The 19,466-nt window shown below is 42.7% G+C and overlaps 1 protein-coding gene across 1 annotated transcript; it reads right to left on the bottom strand.

Annotated features, from left to right (window-relative positions):
• Positions 1-2,530: 2,530 nt before the first annotated feature.
• Positions 2,531-16,372, bottom strand: LOC311372801 (NLR family CARD domain-containing protein 3-like; the record flags this gene model as incomplete). Its single annotated transcript, XM_084489755.1, has 9 exons — positions 2,531-3,408; positions 5,421-5,467; positions 6,242-6,415; positions 8,602-8,775; positions 9,600-9,773; positions 10,303-10,476; positions 10,738-12,556; positions 15,783-16,073; positions 16,363-16,372. The coding sequence occupies 9 exons, from the start codon at positions 16,370-16,372 to the stop codon at positions 2,855-2,857; spliced, it is 3,417 nt and encodes a 1,138-aa protein (XP_084345881.1). The 3' UTR covers positions 2,531-2,854.
• Positions 16,373-19,466: the final 3,094 nt, after the last annotated feature.

Raw genomic sequence — 19,466 nt, 5'->3', positions numbered from 1 at the left:
CCCTACTTCAACTCACTGCCACCTCCCAGCATGCACCTGAGAGACACTAAGAACTACACCTCCCAGCATGCACCTGAGAGACAGTTAGAACTACACCTCCCATCATGCACCTGAGAGACAGGAAGAACTACACCTCCCAGCATGCACCTGAGAGACTAAGAACTACACCTCCCAGCATGCACCTGATGCACCATAGCAACGCGTGATACTTAAGCAATATCACACGAGAGGGAGTGCTGTTGTACTGTATATCAGCACGGCTGTGATTCGGTCGTAGGCACGAGGCCGCAGGCCGAGTGCCGCAGATAATCACACCGTGCTGATATACAGTACAACAGCACGACCTCGAGTGTGATATTGCTTTTATACAACAGTGCTACGAGCACATTTTATTAGTTAACAGTAATAAGAAACAAGAGATTATGATTTGTTTGTTTAGTAATCATTTATTCGGCTCCGCCAACAAAAATAGTTCCGCAACTGAAGGGAGACTAGGCTGTTGCCAGGCAACACATATACAGTACATAAACATTCCTAGACACAAGCTCGCTACTCTGTGTCCTCCGAGTCTGATGATGACCATTCATAGTTCAAATCAAATGTTATTTTTGGAAATATGTCCATCTTTACCGTGCAAAGTTTGCCACAATCTAAGATAGGCTATTTAACAGCTGATGTAACGTTAGCTAATAACGGTTATTAGAACGCCCGTACAGCGGAGTGATTATGTCTGTGAAAAGTCCCAGTGCTGTTATACTGTATATCAGCACTATGGAATGTCTCGTTGTCCAATCAAATTGCTCGGTTGGGACCGGTCGGAACTAACTGTTGTATAAACTGCACTATACACTGCACACACTGGGATTGGGATCACTGCGACCAGTGATCCCAATCCCATGTGTGTGCGTGTGTCCAGCCGTCTGTCTGTGGTTTCTTTCTACAACGGACACAGAGACACTGAGGCACCGCCCCCCCCCCCCCCCCCCCCCAACCAAAACCCAGGGAGGAGGTCCCAGAATAATATCAGAACAACATTTGCTGTTTTATTTATAATTTCTGATTAACAAATTATTATTCTTAAGGCACTTATGTAACATTATTTAGTAATAAAAGGAGAATGATGATGGGCTGAACACACGAGAACATTCAGTTGGATCCACTGAGTTGTTTATTAAAATTATGCTTCATTAACAAATGCAACAGAAAAATAGTCCCTTACATGTACACAATAAACACAAGGACTGAAACAATAGAAGCTGCAGACTTTACTAATCATAAACAGGTGTGCACGTATCTTTAATAACTGAACATGTTCTGCTGCCGTTTGGTTCCCAACAGAACACCAGGAATCAATACTCAGTTTAAAGTCATTTACAACACAGACCTCCTGGTTATTATGAATGAAATATAAAACCTGCTTTAAATCAGGTTCCTTTGGCACCGAGCTGCTCTATTCACACTAACACTGAAGTAATGCATACTAGCCTTTCATGGCTCACAGTAAAACAAACAATCTCTCTTAACCTCTTGTTGTTCCTAAGGTCAGTCTTAAACTGCAAAAGACCCGCCTTCTTTGCTGAAGGTCTAGTCAGTGTGTCTGACAGACACGGTCATAGCACTAGAGGAGCAAGTAAAGGACAGCTAGCTTTACCCAGACCGAGGTCCAATCTACTGAAAAATACCATCATTTACACAACTATTTCATTATGGAATGAACGACCAAAAAAACATACTCTCTAGCAAAAATAGCAAATACAACTTTAAAAAGTCTGCAAAAAAATCATGTGGTCCATAATGTATATACATTTTTAATGTTGTCATTTCTTTTTGTAGCCTTCATATCTTTTTTTAACTTTTTTATTAGTCTATTTCTATTTGAGTTTGACATAAGGTCAAACAAGTGATTGTCTGTTGTCTATATTTGATGTTTGGGACCCAGGAAGACTAGCTCTCTCTCTGGTGTGTTGCTAATCGGGATCCTAATCAATCTAATCTCATCTAAATCATCCTTGTTAGGATTAGGACAAAAGTGATGATCAGAGCCCTGGAGAATAAAATATGGTAATGTGTGAAAATGGACAAATATTGTAGCATAAAAAAAACATGTGATTTACCATCAATAGGTATTTAATATACATTTCAAATTAAAAATGAAATCTTAATAAAACCTGCTCAGGTAACCCTATGGAAGATCTTAAAAGTCTCTTCCTTTCATGGTTTACCAGCATCAACTTTTAGGAAGCCCCATAAAAAGGAGGGGGAGACGGGGGGGGGGAGGAGGGGGAGAGGGAGACGGGGGGGAGAGGGGGAGAGGGAGACGGGGGGGGGAGGAGGGAGAGAGAGAGACGGGGGGGAGGAGGGGGAGAGGGAGACGAGAAAGAAAGAGAGAGGGATAGAGAGAGAGAGAGCGAGAGACTATAACTGCCACAGAGACTCTGAGTCATCAGTCCTCTCAGGCCTCCATCAAAAGACACCCATCCTCTAACGCAGAAGCGTGTGTGTGTGTGTGTGTGTATTTGTATGTGTGTGTGTGTGTGTGTGCGGGCGTTTGTGTTTGTGTACATGTGTGTGTGTTTGTGTACGTGTGTGTGTGCCCGCCCGCCTGCCCTTTTTTTTTTCCTACAACCGACACAGAGACGCTGAGTCACTGAGTACGTGGACCCCTGCTCGCCCACAGCCCCGGACGACGACGGGGGTGTGTGTGTGTGTGTGTGTGTGTGTGTGTGTGTGTGTGTGTGTGTGTGTGTGTGTGCTTACGTGTGTGTGTGTGTGTGTGTGTGTGTGTATGTGTGTGTGTGTGTGTGTGTGTGTGTGCGCGCTCGCGCCCCTCCGCCCGTCTGCCTTTTTTTTTTTTCTACAACCAACACAGAGACACTGAGTCACTCCACCCCCCTACCTCAAACCCAGGGAGGAGGTCCTCCTGGGTGAAGGTGGACCTGAAGGTGTGGATGTGTGTCAGTGTGTCTGAGGACCCTCCTACACCTCGGGACACTCTGTAGAAGGACAGAGTGCCAGCAGGCCGGTCCAGATACACTCCTACTCTGGTAGAGCCAGCGGGGGGGAGACGTATGTCTGTCCGTCTACCGTTGTACCAGGCAGAGTAACCACCATCATGACAAAGAAGACTCCAGGACTTGTTGTTCCATCCAAGCCCGCTGTCACCACCCCCTCCTCTCCTTGTGATTCCTCTGTATGTCACTCCTATAACAACACGTCCTTTCCTCTCTACCTCCCAGTAACAGCGGCCAGTCAGAGCCTCTCTACACAACACCTGGGACCAGGAGTCAAATCTCTCTGGGTGATCCGGATACGACTGGTCCTCTCCAACCCGCGTCACCTTTCTGTTGTCCTCAGACAGAGAGAGGAGTCTGTTGGCTGTGTTTTGGTCCAGTGTGAGTTCACAGGCATCTGACGGGAGAACAAGACATGATATTATTCATAATTCCCGAGATATTCCAGGTTATTCGCCCCAAATCCCCCCATTCATTCTCATTGGAAAATTAAAAAAACGCTGATTCATGCTTCATCCTCTTCGACCACTTAAGACGTCATAACTTGGTCAAAATGACCATCATTACCGTTTACCATCGTTCAAACAATTAAACAAATCTACACATTTGTATCTTCAATAATATTTAAACAGAATTTCGATATCATTCATACTTTTTTTCAGAATCACAGTTTTAGTTTCATTCCGGATTCGTTTTCAGTTGGTCTCGCTCTAGCCTTCTGACTCAGCTGTTGCTCGTTGAGCAATCAGTGGACTGTCGTACTGTGGTAAAACCCGTGTGTGTTCTCGATGCGTTCTCGATGAGGCCGTTCCACCGAGGATGCATCGGAGGTGACTCGTGTGGACTTGGGACCGTTAAATATCCCAGGATGCATTTCGCATTCCCATGTTTTAAAATATTAGTATGTAAGCTATAATAATAGGCTATATATAGGAACATTTTACATATATAACAAAAATGTAGGCCTATTCATTCAAAATATTGACATACTATTTTAAAATTAAAGAGGCTGGGATTTTATATATATTGAATACGTCGCTGATAGAGGAAACCCATCGCAACGGCAACGAAAATCCCGGTCGGATCCATCCGATCATGTGTGTGTGTGTGTGTGTTTTTCTATTCTAATCTGTGTAATTTCTCGCTCATTCGTTATTATTATTCGTTATAATAGCCTACTCTCCAACTACATAGGCAGTTAGGCACGCGCATCTGTACCCTACGTATAAAAAGTTGTGTGTATATAAATTCACACGACAAGCATATCTTTTCATTTATATTCATTCAAAATATTAACATACTATTTTAAAATGAAAGAGGCTGGGGTTTAGTTTTATATAATTAGTTTATATTGTTCAGTAGTTTGAGGCCGTAAAGCACAGTTAACAGAGCTAAGGTGGTGACGTCATCCAGTCCACTGCTGTTCCAGTTGCAGGTGCGTACTCGCGTTCTCGGAAGTCTGTACTTAGAAGTCCGGACTTGCCAAGTACGTACTTCCAAGTCTGCAAGAACGTAGTCCATGTACTTGGTATTGAGAAACGGCTTCTCTCTCTCCCTCATGGACTACAACAATGGACTACAATAGTGGACTACAATAATGGACGTTAGCATTGACGTTAGCGTTAGCATTTACGTTAGCATTAGTGCTGCAGTTAGCGTTGACGTTAGTGTTGAAGTTAGCATTGACTTTAGCACTGCATTTAGCGTTGACGTTAGCGCTGAAGTTAGCATTGGTATTAGCACTGCAGTTTGCGTTGACGTTAGCATTAGCGTTAACGTTAGCATTAGCGCTGACGTTAGCATTAGTGCTGCAGTTAGCGTTGACGTTAGTGCTGAAGTTAGCATTGACGTTAGCATTAGTGCTGACTTTATCATTACCGTTGAAGTTAGCGTTAGCACTGATGTTAGCGTTAGCAATTAAGTTAGCATTGACATTAGCGTTAGCATTGACGTTAGCGTTAGTGCTGCAGTTAGCATTGATGTTAGCATTAGCGCTGCAGTTAGCATTGATGTTAGCATTAGCACTGCAGTTAGCATTGACGTTAGCATTAGCGCTGACACTTGCATTGACGTAAGTGTTGGCACTCACGTTACCGTTTACGTTAGCACTGATATTAGCGTTAGCACTGACATTAGCGTTAGCGCTTCTGTTTATATTATATAGTCTACAATATAACAAGCAGGCCTACACCAAGTATATGAAATGTCTCAAAGGATTAAATCTCTCAAAGTGATTATTGAATGCCATTTATATGGCGTGTGGCGGGTTTAAATATCTATCCCTGGAGTGTTGGCTCCTCTATTATATTATTTACGGTAGCCATTTACGTGGGAGTGCGCAGTGTGGATGGACTTTCCATCTCTAAAGTTAGTGTGTGTTGAGATGAATCAAACAAAACGGACACTTACATCTCTGTGGAGCTGGTTTCAGCCTCCACACTCCACCGTGCTCCACACTGGGGAGACAAAGAGAGAGCAGCATGTTGTCTTTAGATAGGGAAACATTAGTCACATGTTAACAAAGAGAGAGTGTGCAGATGGCTCCGCTGCATTCATGTTAGTATCACGTTAGTATTATTATTCACTCGTGATTAAGCACATAATCAACCAGAACTCGCTGATGGCTCGGTGGTTCGTAACGTTGTTAACTGATTAAGGACAGACAGCTAACCTCGTCAGCTGACTGCGTGGGTCACACACTCCGCGCCAATACAATTGTTGGCTTGTTGGCGGGAAACCTACAACCGCTATCGACCACCTCAATGTTAAGGCCTAGCTGCATGCTAACCCCCAGCTCCACGCTTACGCCTAGCTCCATGCTAGGCCACGCCAAATATGAGTGTGTTGCACTCACTATCAATAAATATTTTATAAAAGTACTCTGAATCCTAATTTACTGACTCATCATGCCTGGCTCCATGTTAACATCCAGCTCTATGCTAACCAATCATTGGCCAATCAAAAAACAAACACTCAAACGTCTGGTTTTAAACCAACACATTAATTCACCAGACAGTTAGTGCCAAACACAGCAATACGCCAAATGTTAATGTGTTGCACTAACTATCAATAAATATAATTCTATAAAAGTCGTCTGAATCCTAATCTGCCGTCTCATCACTTTCTACACAACATGCGTTACAACTGCGTTTTGAAAACACTTCATCTAGCAGCGGCTTGAACCCTTGTAGGAGACTTTGTCCCTGAATGGTGAGCTGTCCTCTCCATACCTGAGAGTGTCCAGTCTCCAGCGTGGATCCTCCAGTCCAGCAGAGAGCAGCGCAGCTCCAGAGTCTCCTGGGTGATTGTAGCTCAGGTCCAGCTCTCTCAGATGGGAGGGGTTGGAGCTCAGAGCTGAGGCCAGAGAAGCACAGCCTTCCTGTGTGACCAGGCAGCCAGACAACCTGTGTACACACACACACACACACACAATTTATTCTATCTAGCAGTTTGTACCAAATTAAACACATTTAGAAAGTGTATTCATTCCATATGGAGGACAATGAGATATTGTTCTGTTAGAGTCAGGAGAAGTCTGCTGTGTTTGGTACGCTAAGACCGTTTATCCACAGGTTCTAACATTGTGTAGAACCAGGGAGTGTTTTGTCAGCAGGGAAAAGATCAACAGAAATGCATCGGACATGAGCAGCACTACACCAAACTAATATGATGTTAATGTAGCAGCATAGAAATAGGGTTGCCTTGCTGCAGTTAATTGCGTCAGCTGACCACTAGGGCGGCAGTACATAAGTACGGCCCTCCTTCTCGTGCTCTCACTGATGCATCATTTCCAGGTCAGGTGTTTGCCCGTGCAGGTAATGCTCCACGCCCCTGCTGCGGATACTGTTTCGTTTTATTTATCACTGTGTCCTCATGCTCAAAGCCGGTGTGTTTTCACTGCAGAGCAGCGACTGCGTGCTCCGTTTAGTCGCTGGTTCTCTCGAGCGGTAAGTGTCCTCTCTCTCTGCGTTACACCGAATGCTATCCTGTAGATAATGCTAGTGTGGTCACAGGTAGATGTCCCCTGCCGTGTGTCTCTCTCCCTCCCTCCCTCTCCCTGTGCAGGTTTGACTTTGAAAACGGGTATGCTACCTTAAATCTAGCCTCCAAAAGCCTTGATAAATGTAGCTTAGCCATACTAATTTTATGTTTATTGAAAGGGAACGCTCATCAGCTGGCCGAAATCTATAGGTGGCGATTTATCTGACTCCGCCACCAGCTGATTGTGGCTGCTGCTGCTTTGTACACAGCTTTTGTCTATAGCTTTGTCTACAGCTTTGTCTGCTGTTTGTCTCTGCTGCTAATCACACCGTTTGTCTCTGCTGCTATATACGACGTTGTCCCTTGCTTTGTCTCCGGCAGCCACTTATTCCTTGCTGCTCTGTGCTGCTTGGTGGTGCTGCTGTTGCTGGCTTTTGGCTACAGCCGGCTTGCATGGTGGACTGCCGACACCACACTTTTAACCTGTTTATCCCTTTAATTTGAGCCCAATGATTTTCAGGAGTTAATCCCTTAATTTTGTTTTGAATGAATGAATGAATGAATGAATGAATGAGTGTTTATTTCGATCACAGCATCAAAATTTCAACAAACAAATTCAAGGTAGTAACAAATACTATACAGCTGGTCGAAAAGGGTTGCGGCTGAAGCAAAGCTTATAGCTGCCGCACCCTTTTGTTTTCTGTACTTTATTATTTTGATTAAGTAAATTGTTTTGCTAAGTTTATTTTGTGAACTATTTCCTGCTTCATGTAGTATATTGCTTTGTACATTTTTTTACATATTATTTCCGTTGTAACTTCCTTTCTGTTTCCTTCTCAGTGGCTGCAGGCTGGTGGTGGTGGTGCTGGTGACGTGGGTGGTGGTGTCCCTCATTCTTGTGTGCTGTGCTTCCTTGGATTTGGTGATACCAGTGTGTGACTGCCACGTGTGTCTGGGTGAACACTTTCCCTTTAATTTATTCCTGTTGAGTCCCCTTCCCCTTCACCTGCTCTTTCCCCACCAGTAGGCCTCAGCCCCTGATTAGGCTCCTTGTTTATTAGTTGGGATGAATGCTCATTTTTGTGATAATATATATATTTTATTAAACAAAGTATTTTTGTAAACTGGGAACCACGTGTCTTGCCTGTTGAGTGGGACAAACCTGTGTTTTTGATCAATGTAAAATAATATGTAATAATTCCTTGGGTGCAATTCCCAAGGTGGCGTTGTCGAGCAACCTAAGATTCACATTGAGAGCCTCCACGCCGCCACATTAATAAAGGACATCTTTACTGTTCAATATGTTTCACTTTACCACGGCCAGTGATGTTTTAGTGGTGAGGGGTGCATTATATTCAGATCACAGCACGGCTAAAGCCTCATCACCATGTCTACACTAATGACATCTCATCAGCTGACCAGAGTTACATAACGTATAACATACTAGCAGTTAACAGGTCAACAACCCCTAACCCTCACATCAGCTGGCCAGAGTTACATCACGTATAACATACATATCGATATTGATAACAGTCCACCTAGTCGTGGATCATCCCTTACATATTAAACAACCCCAAGACGCAGTTTGAAGAAGAGGCTGATAACTGACCTGAGAGTTTCCAGTGTACAGTGTGGACTCCCCAGTCCAGCAGAGAGCAGCTTCACTCCTGAATCCTGCAGATCATTGGTACTCAGGTCCAGCTCTTTCAGAATAGAGGAGTTGGAGCTGAGAACTGAGGCCAGAGAAGCACAGCCTTCCTGTGTGATCAGGCAGCCAGACAACCTACACACACACACACACACACACACACACACACACACACACACACACACACACACACACACACACACACACACACACACACACACACACACACACACACACACACACACACACACACCATTTATTTTTTCTGGTTGAGAGCAGTTCGAACTAAAGTAACCACATTTATAAAGTGTATTCATCATTCCATTTGGAGGACAAGTTAAAGCTTTATAAAATATATTTTCTATAATATCGAAACAGAATTTCAATATCATCTATACTTTATTCAGAATCACAGTTTAAGTTTCATATGGCTTCGTTTTCAGTTGGTCTCATTGATTTACGTTGACGCTAGAGCGTGAGGACGTTCAGGCAGTGTTGCCAGATTGGGCGGTTTTTCCCGCAGGTTAAAGAGCGTTAATGTCACAATAAAAAATTGACGCCGTTTAAATGGGTTTGGGTTAACACCGTTCATAACGCGTTTCACTGACATCACTAATATTAATATTACTTTTTATTTCAGTACTATGAATAACATGTATTTCAAAATAATACATGTTATTCATAGTACTGAAACAAAAAGTAGATCTACAGAGATGTTTTGTGCATAATTATTAGTTTTATTCCAATATTATGTATATTGTGTTGTGAGGAGAATAATTAACCAAGTGAGCAGGAAAATACTTTTCGAGCACGAGAGCAAAGACAGCATTTGTCTGCGTGGGGGTGTCAGTTGCGTGCTGCTTCACTTTATGTGCGCACTTTTATGGATCTAAAACTGTTAAATGTCTTCTGATATTGAACCTTGTGGTGTAACTGTTTGTCCACTGAGTAAAACTGACCTGAGAGTTTCCAGTGTACAGTGTGGACTCCCCAGTCCAGCAGAGAGCAGCTTCACTCCTGAATCCTGCAGATCATTGGTACTCAGGTCCAGCTCTCTCAGACTAGAGGAGTTGGAGCTGAGAACTGAGGCCAGAGAAGCACAGCCTTCCTGTGTGATCAGGCAGCCAGACAACCTGCACACACACACACACACACACACACACACACACACACACACACACACACACACACACACACACACACACACACACACACACCATTTACTCTTTCTGGTTGAGAGCAGTTCGTACTAAAGTAACCACATTTATAAAGTATATTCATCATTCCATTTGGAGGACAAGTTAAAGCTTTATTGATCCATTATGGAGACAAAGCTGTGTCACCCTGTCTGAGAACAGGAAGAGGAAGTGGGGAGATGACATCATCACAGACAGTAGAACTTCCTTCACATGGATGTGAAACAGGATCTTAAACAAATGCTCCTTTCTCAATAGCTACAACTCAATGAGATATTGTTCAGTTATAGTCAGGAGAATTCTGCTGTGTTTGGTACGCTAAGGCAGTTTCTTCACATGTTCTAACATTGTGTAGAACCAGGGAGTGTTTTGTCAGCAGGGAAAAGAGCAACAGAAATGCATCAGGCAGGAGCAGCACTTACTGGAAGCTAGAATAACCAGTTTGAAGAAGAGGCTGATAACTGACCTGAGAGTTTCCAGTGTACAGTGTGGACTCCCCAGTCCAGCAGAGAGCAGCTTCACTCCTGAATCATTCAGACAATTGCTACTCAGGTCCAGATCTCTCAGACTAGAGGAGTTGGAGCTGAGAACTGAGGCCAGAGCTTCACAGCATCTCTCTGACAGATTACAGCCATTCAGCCTTGGCCAAAAGTAAACAGAACATGTTAGGAACTTTTTATACTTTTTTGTTATACATTATACTTTAATAGTACACCTACAGAGATGTTTTGTATATTATTATAACTTTTATATTCTAGTATGTTTATTATGTTGTGAGTAGAATAGTAATACATGTTGTTATGAACCTACAGAGATCTTATGCATATTATTTTAACCTTATATTCCAGTTTTATGTATATTGTGTTGTGTGTATTGTTATACATGTTATTAGTGAACCTACAGAGATGTTTTGGAGGCTTTGACCACTGGCAGCAGCCTCAGTAGACCCTCCTCTGAAGAAGAGTATTTCTTCAGGTCAAACACGTCCAGCTCCTCTTCTGATGTCAGTAAGATGAAGACCAGAGCGGACCACTGAGCAGGGGAGAGAGATTCTCTGGAGAGCCTTCCTGATGTCAGGTACTGTTGGATCTCCTCCAGTAGAGAACGGTCGTTCAGCTCATTCAGACAGTGGAACAGATTGATACTTCTCTCTGGGGAAAGATCTCCACCTATCTTCTCCTTGATGTAAGACACCGTTTCCTGATTGGTATATGAGCTTACATGAACTTTTCCTGTCTGTCCAAGCAGACCTTGTAGGTGAATCTGATTGGTCTCCAGAGAGAGGCCCAGGAGGAAGCGGAGGAACAAGTCCAGGTGTCCGTTCTCACTCTGTAAGGACTTGTCCACAGCACTCCGGTAGAGTTTGAGCTTTCTTTTTTCTGTTTGTTTGTTTCGAACAAGAATAGACCTCAGGAATTTTCGTTGTCCTGAGAGCAGATTGACACCATTGTTGATGAAGGACAGAAAGACATAAAGGGCAGCCAGAAACTCCTGGATGCTCAGATGGACAAAGCAGAACACCTTCTTCTGGTACAGCACACGCTCCTCTTTAAAGATCTGGGTGAACACTCCTGAGTACACTGAGGCTGCTCCGATATCGAAGCCACACTCTGCCAGGTCGGCCTTGTAGAAGATCAGGTTGCCTTTCTCCAGCTGATTGAACGCCAGTTTTCCCAAAGAAACAATGATCTCCCTGCTCTCTGAACTCCAGTCTGGATCTGTTTCAGCTCTCCCATGGTACTTCCTGTCCCCCTGTATGAACTGAACCCTCAGGAAGTGGCTGTACATCTGAGTCACGGTCTTGGGCATCTCATCTGTCTGAGATTTTTTGAAGATGTCCTCCAGAACTGTAGCAGTGATCCAACAGAAGACTGGGATGTGACACATGATGTGGAGGCTTCGTGATTTCTTGACGTGGGAGATGATTGTTTCGGCCAGCTCCTTGTCTTTGAATCTCTTCCTGAAGTACTCCTCCTTCTGTGGGTCGGTGAACCCTCTCACCTCTGTTACCATGTCAACACACTCAGCAGGGACCCGATTGGCTGCCGCAGGGCGTGTGGTTATCCAGATGCGAGCGGAGAGAAGCAGGTCTCCCCTGATGAGGTTTGTCAGCAGCACGTCCACTGAGGTCGGCTTTGTGACATCAGTCCAGGTCTGGTTGTTCTGGAAGTCCAGAGGAAGTCGACACTCATCCAGACCATCCAAGATGAAGACGACTTGGAACTTGTCAAATCTGCAGATTCCAGCTTCTTTGGTCACAATAAAGAAGTGATGAAGAAGTTCCACCAAGCTAAACTCTTTCCCTTTCAGTAAATTCAGCTCTCTGAAAGTCAAGAGAAATGTGAAGTGTATGTCGTGGTTGGCTTTGCCTTCAGCCCAGTCCAGAGTGAACTTGTGTGTTAAGATGGTTTTACCAATGCCGGCCACTCCAGTTGTCATTATTGTTCTGATTGGTTTGTCTTTTCCAGGTAAGGGTTTAAAGATGTCTTCACATTTGATTGGTGTTTCCTCCTTGACCGGTCTCCTGGAAGCTGTTTCAATCAGTCTGACCTCATGTTCCTTGTTGACCTCTCCACTGCCGCCCTCTGTGATGAAGAGCTCTGTGTAGAAGTCGTCCAGACCTGTTGGCTGTCCTGCTTTAGGCATTCCCTCAACCACACTCCTGAGCTTCTTCTTCAAATGAGACTTGAATTTATGTTGGCACTCGACAGCAGCAGATCCTAAATGAGAAAACAACAGAAGACATCAGATAGTGGATGGTGAAATCAGTGGAAACATGGCAATATTTCCTCTTAAATGATCAACTTCATGATATTTAGAGGCTTTATAACTTGGGTCAAAAGAGCTGGTCATAACAAGGACTGCGCGTTACAGATTCAAAATGTTCAGGATTATTAAAGTGTAAATCCGGCGAAAATTGAACCCAGGGTCTATTTCTGCATGAAAACAGATCAAATAAGCCGTTTAGGTAATTTTTCCGTTGATCAACCAGTAGATAGCTTGCCCAGAGCAACACTAAGAGCCCAAATTGCTAACAGTGCATTGGCTAGGGGCGGTGCACCGAACGCTTCCAATCTGCATTTCTTAATCATTAATATTGCTCAAAATAGCAGAAAACATCTGCAGTATCATGACTAGGGTCCCTATACATAAAACGGAGCATCAACAACTTAGTTAGTGTACCAGGTGTTTATAAAAAAAGACTTTGCATTTTGAAGTTATTTCAAAAGCAATATGATTGTAGCAATGATTGTTGTAATAATGATAGTTACTCAGTGGAAAGTGACTCGCTATGCTGATATAACAAGATAGTGTTGCATCTCTTCCCTGAATTATTTTGCAGCATATGTTTAACATTCTGTAACCTGATAGACCCACAATAACCCTACATATCTGGATCAAACCATTTAACCTGATATCCCACAATAACCCTACATGTCTGGATCAAACCATTTAACCTATCCCACAATAACCCTACATATCTGGATCAAACCATTTAACCTGATACCCCACAATAACCCTATCTGGTTAAAACAATTTAACCTGATACCTTTACCCTAACCCGAGGAAAGATATCTTGATGTTGAAAAAGGGATGTAAAAAATCTCCCATTATATCATTTAATGTGAGCAGGACAAATAAGAGTCTCTTCTGCACTTCAAAATAATTATTCATTCTGTTTTCAAAATGTAGCGCAGCGCTCATAAGCATCTTAGTTGAATAAGTGCTAATACATTAGGATTTAATAAAGTACATTTGTTAAAGTTCATAATTAAACATCACTAAAATTATCTTAGAAAATAAGATGAAGAAATAATAAACAAGAAATAAGCTCTAGAACTGGTTGTAGTTCATATCTCCTTTCTATTTATTTTGGTTGAAAGGGAAAGGGATTATGGGAATTGTAGTCTAATACACAGCTGTGTTGATGGATCAATATGTTTTAATTCCTTTTAAGAGTTTTGTTTGAAAATATTTAATTGCTAAAGTTTATTGTATAGTGTGAAAGGTATTATTTTGATGTCTGTATGTAAAATGTACTTTGTTTTATTACTTTTGTATGCTGTGATTAACTTATTGGGTGAAAGGTCGCAAACTGGGCGAACAAGAGAGAGAGACGAGAGAAGGGAAGAGGAGATGCCACGTCGAGAAGTGTCTCCGTGCTTTTGTTCCACAAGATGGCAATGTTAGCGTAACTAACGGAACATATTCGAGAGTCTGACTTTATATTGGTTTCCTGCGTGTTTTTCAGACTGAATAGACATATTTGGATGCCGAAGACTTTGCTGTGTCGAAGTTTTGCAAAATATAGAGAGACGGCCTGCATCATTCCGTGAGAGACTGCCTTTGCCGTCGTTAACTCATCTCAACAACCTACACCTGGGATTAAGGTATTGTTTTATTTTCTGTTGCTCCAAGTGAAGAAGTATTTTGTTTTTGGCCACGCCATACCCAAGCCACGCTACAGATCTGCCCTTCATTTGTTCTATATGTTATGGCTAACTAACTCACTAACACAGTAACAGTCAAAGTTAAACATTGCCTGCCGTATGAGTGTATTAACCATATTCTTAAAGGAAGCCATTATCTTGCCCATATAAGGAAATAAGTGTGGAAAAAGCACAGTCAATGAAGGTCTACATTCTGAGGGACATTCATGTGTCACTCACACCTCATGACAGCCCTCTGAGATGAACCCCGGTTACTCTGCTGACTCTGAAGTTGGCCCCTGCAGTCTTTCTCTCACTTAAGTTACTACTTATATGTTAAGGTTAACTAATTAATACTACAGTCAGATTCAAACACTGGCTGCTTTATGAATGTATTCCACAATCACAGACAGTGGTATTGATGTTAATTGTTTGAATACATACTGATTGTCAGAGTAGAAGTGATTGTCATTATGCTCATGTATGTTACACCTTTATGTTAACCCATGTGTTTGGTATAGGGATTTGTTTTATTTGGTTATACATGCATTACTTAAGATTGTGTTTGTCACACATGTAAACTACCTCAAGCCAGGGATGGTTGACAATTTTATCTTATAAGCACGTATGGTTTATTATGTATGTTTAATATCAGTTTAATAAATAAGGTGATGAGTGGATTTCAATCCCTAGATGTAAATTCTTCATGTTCTAATCTACTGAGAAACCTGAGAAGGAGGTTAGGTTCATGTTCATTTAGGCTGGCTTTACACGACAACGCTCCCGGGTGAAACCGACAAAATATTTGATCAGATGTGCCTTTCATTTAGACGGAGACAGCGTTTTCTGGGCTTAAAAACGCAAAAAAATGAACCCACCCTCCAGAGTGGAAATCTTAAAAACGCTCCACTGTTGCGTTTCCGTCTAAAGGGTTAACAACACAAAAGTGAGCTGCTCACACTGGCTCTCGTCCCGTACACATTTACGTCACATCCATGTGCAGTACAGGCAAACCACAACAAACATGCGTCACCGTATGCACACAGATTTCGACCCAAAGACGCTCGTCTAAACGCGGAATGAAAAGTGGAAACGCAACGCCACTTTCGCGGTTTGTGTTCAGATAGTTGTCGTGTAAAGCCATTATTCTCCTCAGGTCAGATCTGTTTGAGGTGCAGATATATTCAATTCAGCAGTCAATTCTGAAACAGTCAATTCATTGCAACATTACTGTAACATCAAAGGCTTCATCCAACAACAAATTTAATTGTACAAAAAAACATTAGACAGCTGCTGTGCTGTTCGGGTATTTAAATTATAATTATTTAACACTTTTCAACGAAGTAGGGAGAATGGCTTTGGATATGCAGTCTAAACAAATGTCCTGAAACGACAATAATTAATGGTTGGATCCCAGGAGATGAAAGGATAAAGAAGCTTCTGGTTCGTGTTAGGCCCTTGTCAGATTAAAGTGGGCAGGGCTTATTGAGAAAACCCATTCCTAGTTACAACTCACCCACACGATCAGCAGGGCTGGGAGGGAGGATCAGACCCAGGGTGATGTATAGTGGCTCGTCCCTCTTGAACATATTATCAATCATCGCCTGACTTGCACTCTCCCCTTTCCCGATCACCATGTCGATCAGACACCGAGCCCGGTCCGCTCTGATCGTCTGGCCCTCCAACACAGTGTCCTTGTCGTCGGTACTCAACACTTTCTCCTGCCAAAGGTCATCCAGCAGACCTTTCAAAGTTGCTTTTCCGACCTTCGCCACAAATTCTTTACGGATCCTTTCTACGTCTGAAACTGAATGCAAAAGGCAATATTACATTTTACAATGTTGTAGTCAATATCAATTTGTCTTCGGCCTGTTTTAAAATCAAATAGCAGGCATAAATACAAAGATCCAAATTAATGACTCTGTTGGTGGTGATTGTGTAGGCCAGTGGTTCTAAGTGGGGTACGCGGCGCATTGCCAGGGGGTCCGTGAAGAGTTTGCTACAAAATATGTAAAAAATAAAAAAATGTAAAAAAAAAAATTGGCGCGCGCACACTGGAGAACTGCGCAAAATCAGCTGACCGCAACGTCCGTTACTATGAGACATCCTGTCGCTCCGACCCCCTCCCCCGACCGCAACCAAACACTCTCTACCCCCCCCCCCCAAAGCCTTAAGGAGGAATCCACACATAATGGGAACATAACATGAAGCCTGATTCCAAACAAACTCAGGTGTTACAAGTTAGAATAAAGTCTTTATCTTTTAAACTTCAGCTTTCTCGACCTCTTTTAGTTTGTTAACGTGTTTTATCCACAACCTTGAGAAGTTTTACTCAGACTAATGATGGAGTCATGATATATCACTGCTGAGCACTAAGAACAGTCACAGACAGTGAGAGATCTTCTTCTTACCTCTTGTGGCGGCCATGTTCCCCAGACAGAGTGGTTTTAGAGGTAGGACCCCCCTCTTTTCTCTCCTCATTCATAGAGGAGACCTGGACACAAACACAACTACATATTGTTTCTGTGGATTATATTTGAGTAGCGAATGTGACATTTCTGCAGTGAAGACGTCCTATCCTTCTCCTGTCTGATATACTTATACACTTTATTACTATCTTTGTTTAGATCACATAAACACTCTAGTTAGACGGTCTGAAACGCAGACGTCAAGGCGCAAAGTCTAAGTACTTTGTGGGCAGTTCTACAGCGCTGTTGCTATTATGACGGCGAGATAAACAAGCTTTGCACCCGGCGCAAATCTAAAAAGGGTTGGGCTGAAACCTGTAGGTGTGTTTTGGGCGTAACGTGCAATAAACCAATGAGAGTTCCACCTGCCATCCCCTTTAAGACCCAGCGCATTTGACTTGGCGAATATTTTGACAGCGCGCTTGCAGTCTCCGCTGAGATGCATGACCACACGAATTTCAAACTTCAAATGGCTCAGTTTATGGCCAAATAATAGGCATAATTCACACATGGAATAGAGTTTTCTTCTCCAAGTTCAGAATCACTGATTCGCCATGTAAATTGCGGCAAAGACAACTTAACACATATATGCGGACGCGGTCCTCGATTACCGCAACTGTGTGTCTATTTTATGATGTGCGCCAATACATTAACAAACATCGTTTGTTACCAGTATTATATACATTATCGTTGTCGACTTGTGTTCATAATATGCATGTGTCCCCCCATTAATATACATCGCCATGGACTGTATTATGCGTTACGTGTTTAGTTTGCGTGTGTTTAAACAGATGGGTGCGCACACACACGCGCGCCAAGCATCACCCGCATTCATTCATTCTTTTAAACACTCACTCGTGGTAAAACTATGTTTTGTCACGATCAAATACTCATCAATCCTAAAAGTTATGGGCTTGTACACGATGTCTGTGTCAAGAACATCTGTGTTTGATGTACGGTGTTTGCAGATGCATTGATTTAAAAGTAAAACTTACTGCTGTATCAGCTGTTCTTTCCCAAATCATTTAACCAACCATTTACCCTAAAACAAGATTTTGTTTTGGAAACCTGGAATATACTTTGCTCGAATGTATTATTGTTATTATTATTTTACGCATGCCATAGCCTACTATACTTCATTCATTAATGCAGCCCTATTGAAAAAAATGTTTCCACAATCCACACTCTATTTCTATGCAGTTTCACACGTATGAATAATCTTTGATATCATAATATTTAAATCAGGTTAATAGTTTGCATGTTTGTGCTGTGTATAGCCTACGTGTGGGTAAGCGTAGGCTATGTTGTAGTTCCGACCTGCCAAGACACGTCAAAATAGCAACAACAACTGCGCTATCCGCTATAGACCAGGTATTTTTCGATCAGTGGCTCAATTGCATTGGCGCATTTTCTAGACCACTAAAATAGCACCAAGTATCATTTGTGCCGGAACACGCCCCTGCTTTTCGCCGACACGCCTCTCCAGGCGCAAGTGTAGTGGCGCCTGGTTGCTGTGGGGGAAAATCAGCTTTGCTCCGGGTGCAAACTAGCAACGACACATGCGTCGGTGTAGAAAGTCAATTGCGCCGGGCGCAAGATAGGGCCCTCAATACGTCTAGATCACATACACACTCGATCACTATCTATGTCTAGATCAGATTCACACTCGATCACTATCTATGTCTAGATCTACACTCTATCACTATGTCTAGAGCTCATACACACTCTATCACTATCTATGTCTAGATCTCATACACACTCTATCACTATCAATGTCTAGATTTCATAAACACTATCATTATCTATGTCTAGATCTACAAACTATCACTATCTATGTCTAGATCTACACACTCTATCACTATCTATGTCTAGATATCCACACTCTATCACTATCTATGTCTAGATCTACACTAGATCTATCACGCGAGTGTGGGTGGAGGGTTTAATATTGAATGATAAGTAAACCAAACAGAAAAACAATAAGAACATGGCCTGATACACTTATAAAGAAGGAGGATTCAGAGAACTGAGGTCTACCCAGCCCAAGAGACAATCACCCATTGTTAACTCTCCATGGGGAGATAAAATAGGAGCTGGGACATAATATTACTAAATATTACTAATTTGTGTTTCCATTTTTTAAGAAAAATAACATTGAAAAAGACTCCCGTTTCCCCCCTTTTATCTGCCAGATGGTACGGTCTGACCACGACTGACTGGGAGCAGTTGATAACGTGGTGTCCTATCAGAGACGGCCGACTGTGATTAGTGTGGGAGGAAATGTTGCTCCCTCACAACGGGAACCAATGAAACGTCTCTTCCACAGAGTGGAGTCACTGGCCTCAAGAGTGTAAAGGTCAGGCGTTCACCAAAACACAAAGGAAGTGTTTAGAACGGAGACAGAACACTCACACGGTTCTAAAGGTTCTGAGAGTAAAGATTGAGCTGCTGCTCCTCAGTGAAGACAGATGGAATGAGGAAGGAGGCGTTGAACGACAGCTAACTCCACCTTAAACCTTTATGATGGTCAGGGCTGGGCTTCACCAGAACACACACCCAGAACTGTATCAGGTGATGAGATAAGACAGAGCAAAGGGTTGAGGAGGTCCATATAAAGCTATAAAACCACCAGGTCCCAGTCACCACGTTGGAGGTTAAACAGTGCAGCTAAAGTTACGTCAAGGCTATTAAGTTCTGCTGTACTTTGTATCGTCTGCTGTGAAATCACGTGA

Source organism: Micromesistius poutassou (assembly GCF_964030765.1).
Source record: "Micromesistius poutassou genome assembly, contig: SCAFFOLD_2282, whole genome shotgun sequence".
NCBI classification, from domain to species: Eukaryota; Metazoa; Chordata; class Actinopteri; order Gadiformes; family Gadidae; genus Micromesistius; species Micromesistius poutassou.
This window is presented reverse-complemented; position numbering and strand designations above follow the sequence as displayed.